The 13,648-nt window shown below is 42.3% G+C and overlaps 3 protein-coding genes across 4 annotated transcripts in view; 2 read left to right on the top strand and 1 right to left on the bottom strand.

The window, feature by feature from the left end:
* The first annotated feature begins 425 nt into the window (after nt 1–425).
* On the top strand, nt 426–4,913 carry LOC123980515. The gene is made up of 19 exons (XM_046064937.1): nt 426–586; nt 676–731; nt 801–890; nt 1,027–1,154; nt 1,229–1,369; nt 1,448–1,519; nt 1,609–1,779; nt 1,877–1,973; nt 2,049–2,266; nt 2,452–2,602; nt 2,669–2,877; nt 2,956–3,076; nt 3,162–3,367; nt 3,458–3,575; nt 3,644–3,816; nt 3,905–3,981; nt 4,305–4,423; nt 4,508–4,635; nt 4,817–4,913. Exons 1-18 carry the CDS (start codon nt 564–566, stop codon nt 4,600–4,602), a joined length of 2,265 nt encoding a protein of 754 aa, XP_045920893.1. The 5' UTR covers nt 426–563; the 3' UTR covers nt 4,603–4,635; nt 4,817–4,913.
* A 1,513-nt stretch (nt 4,914–6,426) lies between these two features.
* On the top strand, nt 6,427–10,763 carry LOC123980873. 2 transcript variants are annotated; one of them, XM_046065430.1, is made up of 4 exons: nt 6,427–6,614; nt 6,742–6,856; nt 6,938–7,026; nt 8,584–10,763. In XM_046065430.1, exons 1-4 carry the CDS (start codon nt 6,588–6,590, stop codon nt 9,406–9,408), a joined length of 1,056 nt encoding a protein of 351 aa, XP_045921386.1. In that variant the 5' UTR covers nt 6,427–6,587; the 3' UTR covers nt 9,409–10,763. The 2 variants fall into 2 exon arrangements, with proteins under 2 accessions (XP_045921386.1, XP_045921385.1); XM_046065429.1 differs by having other exon boundaries at nt 6,926–7,026.
* arhgef15b (Rho guanine nucleotide exchange factor 15b) overlaps nt 9,645–13,648 on the bottom strand; it is a 20,177-nt gene continuing 16,173 nt past the window's right edge. The window contains exons 14-16 of the mRNA XM_046065428.1: nt 11,416–11,501; nt 11,215–11,319; nt 9,645–10,731 (exon numbers count right to left, since the gene is read on the bottom strand). Of these exons, the coding sequence (XP_045921384.1) occupies nt 10,556–10,731; nt 11,215–11,319; nt 11,416–11,501 (367 nt within the window). The 3' untranslated portion in view covers nt 9,645–10,555. The remainder of the gene's footprint in view (nt 10,732–11,214; nt 11,320–11,415; nt 11,502–13,648) is intronic.

The following is a 13,648-nucleotide window of genomic DNA, read 5'->3' as shown; positions in this document are numbered from 1 at the left end:
ACTACCATTCTGTGATTTGATAAATTAATAATTCGAGACTAACTTATAAACACTGGCCTTGTCTGATGTCCTAGTTCAAGGGCTCTGGTATTAAACATGCTGGGTTTTTAAATTATGTTTATTTCGAATATATGTAAAAAGAACATCCGACAAGAAAATGAAATCAAGAAAACAAATCAAAGTGATTTAGAATAAGACAATAATAAATTAATTAACAATAATTACAGTTAAAGACTTTTTCGAAAAGGAGTGGGAAGAAGAATGGAAAACCGCCATCTTAATGTCATTTGCTGCACCTGTGAAGTCAAATGTTTGCTGTGAAAGGTCCACAGATTGAAGACAGCCTGATTGCTAATGAGCTACGCATGTGGTTGTAATGCATCAGGGCCTCTGGTTGGTTGGTTGGTTAAGAAACTGACTTAAAAGCGGATGCAGGAGATCCCCCAACATGTTGCCATTTTAACCAGAATATACCAAGTGGCGTGCATTAGCTTGTGTTGGTTAGCAGGTGTAGTTTGCTAGTAGCTAGACTAGCTTTAGACACTGTCAACACATCAGCATCTATGGCTTTTAGGGTTTGCCTTGGGTAAGGTTCTTGAGGGTAACTTACAAGCTGTTAGGTGACATTGATGCAGTTCTCTTGCATGAGACTTATTTCTGCTTTTTATCTTACAGTGTGACCTTGCTCCTCTTCGTGTGGTCAACTGCAAAATGTGATGACATTCCCGAGGGTAAGGCTTAAAATGTTTGCTTATAGGCCTACAACTGTAAACCATTTTGACACATGTATGTTCATGCAGGAGTTCTCGATATGGAGTGTTGTGACCGTTTCTTGATGATTGCTGTTAATCTCTCATTCACTGGGAATGAACCTCGCTTTAATGCCGTTGGTAAGTAATTCCCAGCTTCATCAAAAATTTAGCTCCCCTCAAATCAAGCATCCAATCAATGAAGTGTGACACTTGTTTAAAAAAAAATTAATTTAACAGATGAAGTGAGATGTTTGTCCTAATAACTGTCTTCCAGATGGGACAGGTGTGTACCCCATCACTAAGCAGTATGCAGCAGTGTGTGGCTACAGTATCAGTGTTCTCCCGCTACAGGGCCACGTGGAGCTCCAAGCCTCTTACTTCAGCTGTCACACTGGCAACAAAGTGTGTACAAAGGACTCACACTAATACTATACAGGCTAGGTTTGGCATCCCATAACTTCTACTTGTTGTTTCAGGATGACAAAGTGTTCACATTCAACTTCAACCTGATTGTAACCCATGAAGGAAAGTTGGTCACCTATTCCTTGAACAAGGCCTGTTCTCCCGTTCTCCCCTGGTCTCCCAGAGAGGTTACCTGTGAGACCAACTACATGGAAGTAAGCTTTGGTACATACTTGAAAATGTTAAATTTAAGGAATCATTTCAAATGTATTCCAATCGTAATGTGTCTCTAGGTGTCTGTGAGGCGTGAAGTCACCTGTCCATCTGGGACAAAGGAAGCTAACTGGCAAGCTGCTCCACAAACCGTATGTTTCAACTTGAATGTGTAATACTACCGAAGTTGTCACTTTCATGAATTTTGCTGCAATAGAATAAAATGGTGATTCTTTCCCAGACCTATGCCTCAAATGCTTCAGACTGGCAGGTGACGTTGCACGGAGATGGGGAGAAGTTGATGCCTATTAATCCCTCTAAAGCTCATAAGCAGGGTTATGTGATCCAGTTGACAGATGGAAGGCTGGTATTTCGTACACCGTATGGACAACCAGACTCGCTCAGCACTGAGGTAAACTTTGCAAGACCAGTAAGGTTTCATCTTATACATTATCTCAACCTTATTCCCTGGTGTAAAAGCATGGTTGGTTTTTTGAATGTCTCTCCAGGTGAACGGTGTTCCAGTAGAGGTGGTCCGTGCAACTCTGTTCTCCAGACAAAGATGGATCATCCTCATAGTCGACCTGGTGGCTGCTTGCTCCATGGGTCAGTACAATGATCTGTCATTAGCATTGGACTTAAAAGTTTACAGTTCAAGCTGCAATATTCATCTTTTTACAGATGAGGGATCATATGACGACCGCGGCTACATGGTGTGGGAGACTCCTGAGGTGATGCATCCGTTGGGGTCTGGTCTACACATGACGCAGGTCAACATTGGACTCAATGGTGAACTTGAGGAACAGCGGGTTGCAGTGGAGAGAGGCTACATTGTGGAGAAGCACAACGCCACACTGCAGATCAGCATTCCCTATAATGCTCCTGGGGGATACAGGAAGGTCAGAAGGCACAATTATGACCCTAATATGTAGTCTTAACAGCCAAAATGAGCTCAAATTTATTGCACATTCAACTCATTAACAGATGAGATGCTTGAGATTTTCTGGATTTGTTTTTAATAAAGCAGGAAATTGGGTATTTGAGGCATTTTAAACCTGACCGTGTCCACAAAATATCATTGCAGAGCTTTGTGTCTGGCAACCTCTACGAGTTTTACGTCTTTGATTTCTACTTGGAGCAAATCTCAGTGGATGAGGATCAAGTAGAGACCAGACTTCGCTTCCACAGGACACTGGCCACTCCCCTACTGCCACGCCCTGTTTTCACTGCAAACCGTAAGTCTTAGGACAAGACATTGGCCAAGTTGCTGCAACCATAATCTGAATGGCTTCTCGTTTCAGGAACGGTTCTTGAGGAGCGCACCTTCACGATCTACCTCGGCGACGTCCCTGAAGACGTTGAGTTGGCAGCTGTTAATTTGAATGGACAAGAACCTACAGTTCCCTTTACAAATGAGAGCAGCCGCGCCATCACAAATGTTGTTTATCCCAACAACACTCATGGCTACACCCTGAAGGTGCCTTTTGATGACCCTGATGTCATACAGCAGGTAAAGATCTTTCTGAAGTAGGCTGGCTTTTGGCTTTTGCTCCTTGCGTCTGTCATAACTGTATTTTGTGTCTCCTAGTACTCCAGAGAAGATGCAGTTCTTTACTATAGGCTGGACATCAACTACACACTGACTGTTCTGCCTGAAAACGAACTGTATTACCACCTGGCATCTATTGAGGCATTGTTCACAGATGTCTGTAAGTCATTACACTTCAACATGTAGAAAATTGTCACTGTTTGTATTAGCAGTGAGCAGAGTATCCACGGTCTTGTATTTGACAGATCCTCCATCCTTGGATGCCGCCTGTTCCGAGTCTGGGATCAGCTTCAAACTGGACCACCGGCCATTTGGCTACCTGTGGGAGCTCCGTGTCGGCTCTGACCCGCTGACGTCGGAGCTGGCAGCCCAGCACGGCTACATCATGAGCAATGATAGCCGGAGTCTGCTGCTCAATGTGCCGCTCTTCACTCATGGCTACAAGTACAAGGTGAGATGAGGAATCTCCTACTGGAAGCATCTCTTCAGGCGTTGCCTGGACCGAGGACATCAGTGACTAAGCTGCATGTATATTCTACAGGACGTTACTTTGAAGGGCTTCTCTGGCACTTTTGAGGTCATTGTGTGGGATCGTGAAGCATCCGAGGTCCAGAGTTCAGCTGTCATGACTTGCCTCTTCTCTGCTCCTGAACTCATTAGTAAGAACTTGCTGTATTGGGTGGTTTTGGGATTTTACACACAGATGAGTTAAAAATTCTTTCTCTAGTGTGTTCGGCTGATGGGATGATGACTGTGGTGGCTGACTTGTCTCTGGCCGTCCCAAGAGGTGGGATCCCTGCTAGAACAAACCTTATAGATAAAAACTGTGGACCCAGAGAGGCAGATGACACCAGGGCTCTCTTCTCTTTTCCGGTCAACAGCTGTGGATCCATGGTCAAGGTACTGCTGCTTACTAATGTAAAACTATCCTTGACACTGACAACACTTGGATCCTTACTTATCTGTGTCATAAATTTGACTTCTTCAGCTTGGAAAGGAAAATGTGACTTATCAAAATGAGATTTTCTACGGCAAGAACAAGGTCGTTTCTGGTCATGCTGAGAGGTATGTATCCTCACCCCACCAGTACCCATATTTAGCCTAAAATAAAATATATTAACATTTTAAAATATGGTTTATAACTCATTAATGCAAGTATAGGGATTTTTTTTTTTCTTCAAGTTTGATGTACAGTATTTCCTGCAATTATAACTCTTCCTATGAAGAGTTGTATTACAGATGTATTTATACACCAGCTTCCACTTACAGTTGCTAGCATGAGGAGTTGATAAATGCACTTTCTGTCTACAACTACATTATTTGCCTATACCTCGGCTACCTATCCAATGCTGTACATTATTTCTCAAAGTTATCCTCTTGTCTTGCAGGACTACAATACAGTGCACATATCCTCTGGCTAGTCTCTATCGCCTCTTCTCAGTGTACAAGTTTGAGTCTGACACAGCTGGCATCGGCAGCATCATCCACACGAAGCAGCCCGCAGCAGGTACAGTGGTTTGTTCACCTGGTGGATGATGACCAGTTCACGCTCATTATATTCGTTCGCATTTTTGCTCTTTCTGCGCTGTAGCTCTGCAGAGTCCTACCATCAAGCCCACTGCGGCACCTGCTGCAACCGCACTACCTGTCTCATTCCGACCTGCTGTCCACCTGCCTGAGCTCTAGGTTTCAAGTAGAACAGTGGAATGAGGATGATGTGTGAGAACTTAAATGACAAAAATTGTGGAAAGAGAAAAAGAATGTGACTTTTTATATATATATATATATATATATATATATATATATATAAATAAATAAAAAAAAGGATCAGTAGAATGAGTAAAATTCACATGTAATCGGGGAGCTCGTCAGTTGACTTACTGTTTGACATTTTTCACAGGAATGGAAGGATTCTTGCAAAATAAAGGAAATGCTGCCCAAATCCAAAGGCAGTATCATTTTAAATGGAATTTAATAAAGTTTCTTTCATAAAGTGCTGTATTTGTCCATTGCATGACTTGTCCAACACCCACTATACAGACCGATGGTAATGTGCACACCCAAAGTTAAACACTATGTGGAGACAACAAAGTGTCTAAAGGGCTGTTAGATTTGGGTGAAAGCAACTTTTTTAAATTTTTTTTTTTGAAGATCTGTACATTCAAGGTAAATGATGATAGAACTGTTGCTACATCAATATGCCAAGTCGGAGGCATTACAGCTATAATCCAACTACAAGGGCTTGACTGACTACCCTGGCAGTAATTGAGTAAATGTACTCCCTTTCTAAATACACTTTTAGTATACTGCACCTTTTCTTCTTTATACTTCTACTCCATTACATTTTTTTTTTTTTTTTTTCCTTTACTTGACTACATTATCTGGCAGTTATAGTTACTATTAACATGCAAATTAAGGTTTAACATTTAAAAACTTAAACCTTTAACCAGTTGCAACATTTAAGGCATCAGTAATACGATTATGCATAATATAATGATGGAATGGGCAGGTTGGTTTGGATACATTAAAAAGTAAAATAACTTTGAAAGCAGAAAATGTCCTGTAGTGGAGTTTTTTTCTTGCACTATAATATTCTGAATACTCCCCTCACTGTACGCTGGACAGTAAGGCCTAATCAAAGTTAGGGCGATGCAGTCACAACATATCTGCTTCACTTTATAGCATTCAAGAAGGACAATTGCATTTTTGGAGATGGGAAAAATCTTTACACACCTAAAATAACTTTAAACTAGGAATGTGCTACTATATTTTGAGATTCAAATGCAGGCTGTGGTTGAATGTAAGTACTTTACAAATTTTTGGTACTGGTACATGGTACTAGGATTTTGTTTTCATGCCACTTTATACTCCACTATATTTCAGAGGGAAATATACTTTTTACTTCACTATTTCACAGCTTCCCCAGCAATATGCTGCTGTCATAAAATACAAAAAAAAAAAAACTACCCAACAGTATATACAAGGACAGCTGACCAGAAAATAAATGTTGATAATAATCATTATGTCTTTATTTTATTTTTTAACAAAAGCGTTCATGGTTGCAACTTCACAAATGTGAAGATTTGCTGCTTTTTCTTTAAATTATTTTTATTATTTTATTTTAATTTATTAATAATTGTATTCCTGTTGGTTGCCCCAAAACAAAGCAGTGTGAGGTGTCAGGCTGGGCTCTGGGAAATTGTGACAGCATTTTTCACTATTTTCAAAATTTTTACAAACCAATTGATTATTCAAGAAAATAATCAGCAGATTAATCATAATGAAAAAATACAATACAAAATAGTTAAAAATTAGGTGCACCTCAGCCAGCCTACATCCGTAAAATCCTATTAAAGCATGAGTAATAATTTATTGATATCCTGATTATACATACTTATATTTCAGTGCAGGGCTTTTTGTAGTACTTTGTAGGTATTTTCACAGTGTGATATCAGTACTTTTACTTAAGTGAAGGACCTCCCTACTTCCTCCTAAATCGAAAATCTTCAATGCCTGCTCAGTGAAATGAGGTCTCTTGACTGAAACAGCAGGGGGCGCTTTGTAGACATGTTTATTTTTTACTTTTACTTTCTTTTGGCACCAACATGTAAGGTAAACTAACGCTAGATGCCACTTTTGACTCTCCGAGCTATTGAACAGAAAAGTCAACCATGAGCTCCAGTGAAGGACATTGTGTCGTGAGTTTTCTTTCACTTCCGTTCTCTAGCCCAACATTTTACTTTGACGACAAAGGTTGTAAACAATGCAGCACGGTGTTTGTGATTTTTAGCAGCTTACATATCCCCCGTGTTTCTCCTCAAACAGAGATCCAGGCAGCCCACCCTGCCTCCTCTCTGCAGCAGGACCCTGCACCACCCCTCTTTCCTGCCTCTCTACATGGCTGCACGCCCTCACGGCGCGGGCAGCAGCAGCCAAACAGGTGAGTCCATTTCACCAACATCTGTTTCAAAGCTTCACGCAGCTGTGCGACCTCTCTGACCTCTCATAGTCTGCCCCCCAGTACATCCCATCACCCCAGCAGAGGTTTTCTACACTGATCCCACCATGGGCCGTGGCAGGAGGATCCCCAACATAGTGAGGCAGTTGAGGGTGAGTGTGTGCAGTGCTTTAAATATAAATAAATGGTTGGATACTTTATACAACCATGGGATTTAGTCCCTGGGTGACAGAATAAACACACTAATAAACTTGAATGGTTTGGAGATAATAGATCTTCCCACCCAAACTTTAATAAAAGTTAACTCTAGGCCCCAGTCAAGACCACTTTAAAGACGAGTCCCTCATTCTCAAGACCAGATAAATTTGATTCAAGATGACATACAAAGGGAGTCAAGACTGGAGCACAGCCAAGGCTGTTTGAGGCAAACATTGTAATTTTGAAGCTGCCGTATCTAGAAGATCTGCTGGCAAAGTGAGCCCTTAACCATTAATTCAGCAACACTGATAAATTTTGATGATCAACACCAATCAACCATAACTTTATGACCACTGACAGTGAAGTGAGTAACACTGATTATGATGTAACAATAGCACTTGTCAGTGGGTGTGATACATTAGGCAGCAAGTGAACATTTTGCCCTCATAGTTGAAAAGGAAAAATGAGCAAGTGTAAGGATCTGAGCGACTTTAACAAGAGACAAATTGTGATGGCTAGACGACAGGGTCAGAGCATCTCCAAAATGGTCTGCAGTGGTCATACCTATCAAAAGTGGTCCAAGGAAGGGACAGTGGTGAACCAGCGACAGGGTCATGGGTGGCCAAGGCTCATTGATACATGTCAACAGACGAGCTGCTGTAGGTCAAAGTGCTGAAAAAGTTGCCTCTGGTTCTGATAGAAAGCTGTCACGCCTACTAAATGCACAAACAGTGGTGATAACACACTGTAATCAAATGTAACATGCAGTACAGTAGCATGTAGCGCTCTCTGTGCAGTGAAAGAGTGAACACAGCCATTATTGTAAAGTATGTGACGCATTTCCCCAATTCAAAAATTACCCCAGATTGTGAGAATGTATTGAGCACACGTTGAGGTGATGAGGGGCTCCAGCCTGTCCTCTGTGCTCTTTGGGTGGTGGTGGTTGTAGGGGGTAGAGCTTATGGAAGGGCTCAGACGGGACATTTAATAAGATTGGCTCAGTCCCCGGTCAGACAGAGTTAAGACTCTGACCAGGAGGTTGGAAGGAAATTGAGACCATGGACAAATGAGGAGGCAGTTTGTTTTGGCAGTCGGGACACAGCATCAGACATAGGTACACCCTTTTCCTTTTAGGGAAAGCCATCAAAGACCTGTGAATGATTGTAATTTGTGAATGCACCAGTAATTTTGGACAGCAGTGTAGAAAAGGAAAGCACATTTATTGACGAGCAGGGATGATAAGAAAGCACCAAAGATGACTGAGGTCTGTTTAGAAATAATGATCAGTGTTATTCCTGTGACATAAATGCTGAGTTGTTTGAACTTGAAATGTCTTTATGTTGGTCATTTATAAATGAAAGGTGTGTGAAGCTGCACAAGGCGCAACTGTTGGTTAAATTTATTCACCTTATTAGCCTAAATCACACACAGATTCATCTCATGATTAGACTGAATTCTTATTATTAACATCCGTATTAAAACTTCTTTCCACCTTCATTTCTTTCCATCAGGTCTTCGATAGCTTCCGGCTCAGCACCCCGCCACCAGTTATGACTTCCTGCCCAGCCCCACCAACGCGTCCAGACCCATTCCGATCTGGACCACACCCCACCAGGGATCTGGGCAGCCTCACCTTGAAAATAAATACCCTCCACCCTCCGGTGCAGCCAAGCCGGGTCGTCCTCCAGCTTTCCCCAGAGGAGGACCAGGCCATTACTAACCTCCTGAAACTGCACCACCAAGGGCCCTTACACAGTGAAAAGACCTTTACTGCTCCGCAGATGGACTTTTGCAGAGTAGACTTGAACCCCATACCGTTCCTTAGTCCCCCTCAACCTATGGAAGCATACAAGCCCTTCTGTAGCGGTCTGCAGCACACAAGGGAGGCCAGCTTGCAAGGTCAGCAGGGAAGATGTTGGTCAGATACGGAGCTTGAAGCAGCTAACACCCTCTTGAATCGCTTTAGCCTAATAGAGAAGGACAAAACCTGGGGCCAAAATCACAATAACTCAGCAGCAACACTTCCTGACCCTCTGCCACACCAGCAACAAGGATCTGAGACTTTTTTCATAACTGCTGGTTATACCCAAAACAGGGAACGTGGAGAACGAGGCTGCGGGGATTTAAGGTTTGTGGAGGGAAGGAATGCCGATGATGTTCCCCTGCCAGTTTGTGAGGAATACGTGACATCGTCTTCACCCTCCTCAGACGGCAGCTCGAGTGTCTCTGGAGGTTTTTCAGAGGTGAAGGAACGGACGCTCTCAGACTCTGAGGGAGATGCTGTTCAGGTGCTCCTGAGCCTCGGAGACATGGGGGCACTGGATATCGTGCAGTGACTGTTGTTGTCCCTGAATGTTTTTTTAAAAGGGACTTCCATACCTCTTTCTCATTATGGAAACAACTAGTTGAAGGTTCTTTGCACAAGTTTTTAACTTGAATAACTTTGACCCAAATATACCCCCAATTTTCTCATTTGAGAATTTCACGTCCAACTTGACCAGTCTACTGCATCAGTGTTCAATAAAAAAACGATCAACAGTTGAGTCTCTGTTACTGAATAACAAACAAAGAGTTTAAAGGACAGACTTTTATTAAAAGCACTACCACTGTTCTGAAGGAGAGAATCCCCTCCACCCCCCACTTACTATTTACAGCAAATTGTACATATACAGTGTATCTTCACAGGGGGGAGCTACAGCAATACTCCACAATGGCCAGTGACATAAGCTACAAGGCTAGTGGACAGCACAACGATCTGAAACATAATGGCACAATAGCTCAGCCCACATTTACATGCACTTTCAAAGCTGTTGTTCTTGATTTGATGCCGACACAAGTGTTCGTGTAGGTCTGTGTGCTGAGTTTTAGTAAAAGGCACTTCCTAATTAAATTTCTTTGCAGGTCCATCATGTTGTGTTTAGTTTTATCATAAACAAAAGTATCATAAAACATGTCATGTCCTGTATTCGGGCCACCTTGTTGCGACTTGTTGTTGTGCATGCCAGGAATGAGAGGATTCAACTTGTGCGTGCGTGTGACAACTGTGGCACAAGAGGCGTTTACGGGAACACCCGACTCTTTTCTTTGCAGCCGGTCTGACATTTGGACAATCTGGTCGAGCAGCGGCTAGAATGATCGGCATTTCCAAACTGCAGCTTTCACAGCAGAGCATGATGACACATCAACACAGGGCTATGTGCTCACAAGAGGAGGCGACTCTGCTGCTGCCAGACGCTGATCTCTGTTATTGAATGCACACATGCACATTCGGTGTCAGTAGTAAATGATCTACCTCAAGCTCCCAGCTGCTTAAAGGCACACTCACACAGTTTTTAAAAAGGTGACGACTGCGTTTCTGGTATGATGTCTCATGATAGTCACCCTTCTCCTTTTATCTTTCATTTCCTCGTTGTTAGAAACTGACACTTCAGCTAATAAAGCTCCCGGAATAGTCTGAAGTGTTTCTCTCCATTTATAGTCCTTTTAAAAATTATCTCTGTTAACGGTGTTGGTCTTGGCGACCATGCCTGCAGCCTGCATGACTCTGTAGCGCTCTCGGATGTTTCGCCGCCTCACGTGCTCATTGGTGATCTCGATGACGTTTGCCTCGGGGAACCAGCCCTTCTGACCGTCGGAGAGGCGGATCCCTTCATAACAGCCTTGGAGGAAGAGGGGGGAGATAGGAGGGGAGGAGAGGAGAGGAGTGGGTTGGGGTGGGAGGAGAACAAACAAGGGAAGATTGGAGGTTTCTGTATCGTTCATGCAAGAAAGTCGAAAGAAATCAATAAACTGCTACGGTGGAGGGGGTTTGAGGATTAAGGCAGATCAGGGTGTATAAACAAGCAGATTCAAAGGATAGAGCATTAATGATGCAAAGTCATGTTAATACATTTGACTTCTTTGATAGGAAACCTGTCTGAAATCTTACTCTGTCTAGATCCACAGACTGATAATGTCAAATCTGAAAAATCACTGGTAATTTAACAGAAGCACAGATTGAAAGCACTTAAAAGGAAGAGATGTTTCCTGTATGCAATCATCTTCTCTGAACGTATTTTAGATTTCAAGGCCAGCTCATCTCCGCGACAGTCTGCCACATAAAAAAATAACTTTTTCTTCCGGGTTTCCCTCCACGTTCTTACCCTCGTTGGTTTTGCGGAGGACGTTGATGATCTCAGTGGGCTCCAGGGTGAGCTCATCTGCCTGCTGGGCAATGTACTGCTCCACACACTGCACCTGAGGACAATCTGACATGCACGCAAAAGAATTTATAAACATGAGAATCTGTGGATGTGAAACGCACAAAACCACATGCTGTTGTATCACTTTGTGTGCATCCTCACCCCAGTCCTCATATATCACTTCTTCTTCTTCTCTTTCTGGGTTGGTGGGGTTGGGAAAAGCCGCCATCCACCTGTGCATGTCTGACCTGTTGACAGAAACAGTTGACTTATTAAATAAAAAGAAGCCTCAGATTTGTGACATGTCTTAAAATGCCCGATGTTATGCTCCAACACGTCCCTGCTGCTCGGCCTCGTTACATGTTGCATCTGTTATTTGAAACATGAGGGTTGTATTTTGTTTGTTGTTTTGGAAAATGCACAAAGAACTGTGGAGCAAGAGCGCCTCTCAAATCATATTTAAAGCCCCCATGTGAATAATTTTTCTGTGATCCTTCTGCATTATTTTGTTTGTAAAAAGAAATTAAAGACAATCCTGGAGAAAATTGTGTGCAGTTTATGTGTTGGTTTCAGGCCACTTTCCCTCAAATCCTGCACATGGTTGATGGCTAATGATAGATCTCACTTGTTTCTTCTGCCTTGAATTAAATGATTCACTTGTAATTTGCTCTTGATGACTACTTTAAGTCTTAGTAATATGTTCTGAAGTGCTACCCATTAGGAATTAGTATTTTACTGTCGAGGTGGTGTCCAGCAAACGATGTGGGCTTTGTAGATCATTGGCGGACTTTCTGGGGAAGACCTGGTCTGATTCAGAGAGACGGCATCCATCCCACTTGGAAAGGAGCAGCTCTCATTTCTAGAAATCTGGCCAAGTTTATTAGTGGACCAAATACATGACAACCCAGAGTTGAGACCAGGAGGCAGAGTCGCAGTTTAACACACTTCTCTGCTCCTCCATTTCAGGAGTTACTTAGTGAAAATCCTATAGTGACGTGTCTGCCCCCCGACCATCGAAATTATTTAAATCAAAGGTAAACAGAAGAGGAGCTGTGCATAAAAACCTCATAAAAATTAAAACCACAAGAGCAATAGTGCAAACGAATAGGAGACTTAAATATGGACTCTTAAACATCAGATTTCTCTCTTCTAAAGGTGTACTAGTAAATGAACTAATATCAGATTATGATATTGATTTATTTGGTCTTACTGAAACCTGGCTGGGTGATGGAGAATATGTTAGCCTAAATGAATCCACCCCTCCCAGTCATATTAATACTCACATTCCTCGAGGCACAGGCCGAGGAGGTGGAGTTGCAGCTATCTTCGACTCTAGCCTACTAATCAGCTCTAAACCTAAACTAAACTGTAACTCATTTGAAAGTCTTGTTCTTAGTCTTTCGCACCCAAGTTGGAAATCACTGCAACCAATTCTCTTCGTTATAGTGTACCGAGCACCTGGCCCGTATTCTGAATTCTTATCTGAATTTGCAGAGTTTTTGTCAACTTTAGTCCTTAAAACGGACAAAGTTATTATTGTAGGGGATTTTAATATTCATGTAGATGTTGAGAATGACAGCTTCAGTACTGCGTTTATCTCTTTGTTAGATTCCATTGGCTTCTCTCAGAGTGTTCATGAACCGACTCACTGTTTTAACCACACCCTCGACCTTGTTTTGGTGTATGGTATTGAAATTGAACATTTAGTGGTGTTCCTACAGAATCCCTCTTTGTCCGACCACTGTTTGATAACTTTTGAGTTTGTATTGCTGAACTACACGCCATTGGGCAAAAATTCTATACAAGATGTCTGTCTGATAGTGCTGTAGCTAAATTTAAGGATGCGATTCCATCAGCTCTAAATTCATTATCAAGTCACAAGGAGGACTCCTATGCTAGTTTCAGTCCCTCCCAAATGGATCATCTTGTTGATAGTGCTGCAGGCTCGCTGCGATTGACACTGGACTCTGTAGCCCCTCTAAAAAAGAAAATACTAAAACAAAGACGGTCAGCTCCATGTTATAATACTGAAACTCGCAAATTAAAGCAAATATCGCGGAAACTTGAGAGGAATTGGCGTTCCACCAAAGTGGAAAATTCTTGTTTAATTTGGCAAGATAGTCTTAAAACTTATAGGAAGGCCCTCCGTAATGCCAGAGCAGCGTACTACTCGTCATTAATAGAGGAAAATAGGAACAACCCCAGGTTTCTTTTCAGCACTGTAGCCAGGCTGACAGAGAGTCACAGCTCTATTGAGCCAAGTATTCCCATAGCTCTCAGTACGACTTCATGAGCTTCTTTAATGATAAAATTCTAGCTATTAGAAACAAAATTCACCAAGACCTGCCCTCAACTGGCACCAACTTATCTCTTAACTCAGGAACCTTAGAAACAG

Source organism: Micropterus dolomieu, linkage group LG12, assembly GCF_021292245.1.
Source record: "Micropterus dolomieu isolate WLL.071019.BEF.003 ecotype Adirondacks linkage group LG12, ASM2129224v1, whole genome shotgun sequence".
Lineage (NCBI taxonomy): Eukaryota > Metazoa > Chordata > Actinopteri > Centrarchiformes > Centrarchidae > Micropterus > Micropterus dolomieu.
This window is presented reverse-complemented; position numbering and strand designations above follow the sequence as displayed.

Bases quoted from the DNA above. Each gene is read 5' to 3' on its own strand.
- LOC123980515 (XM_046064937.1), top strand. From the start codon at position 564: ATGGCTTTTAGGGTTTGCCTTGG. The intron at 3,368-3,457 runs GTGAGATGAGGA...TATATTCTACAG, and splicing joins CTCATGGCTACAAGTACAAG to GACGTTACTTTGAAGGGCTT. The intron at 3,576-3,643 runs GTAAGAACTTGC...TTCTTTCTCTAG, and splicing joins CTCTGCTCCTGAACTCATTA to TGTGTTCGGCTGATGGGATG.
- LOC123980873 (XM_046065429.1), top strand. From the start codon at position 6,588: ATGAGCTCCAGTGAAGGACATTGTGTC. The intron at 6,857-6,925 runs GTGAGTCCATTT...GACCTCTCATAG, and splicing joins GGGCAGCAGCAGCCAAACAG to TCTGCCCCCCAGTACATCCC. The intron at 7,027-8,583 runs GTGAGTGTGTGC...TCTTTCCATCAG, and splicing joins ACATAGTGAGGCAGTTGAGG to GTCTTCGATAGCTTCCGGCT.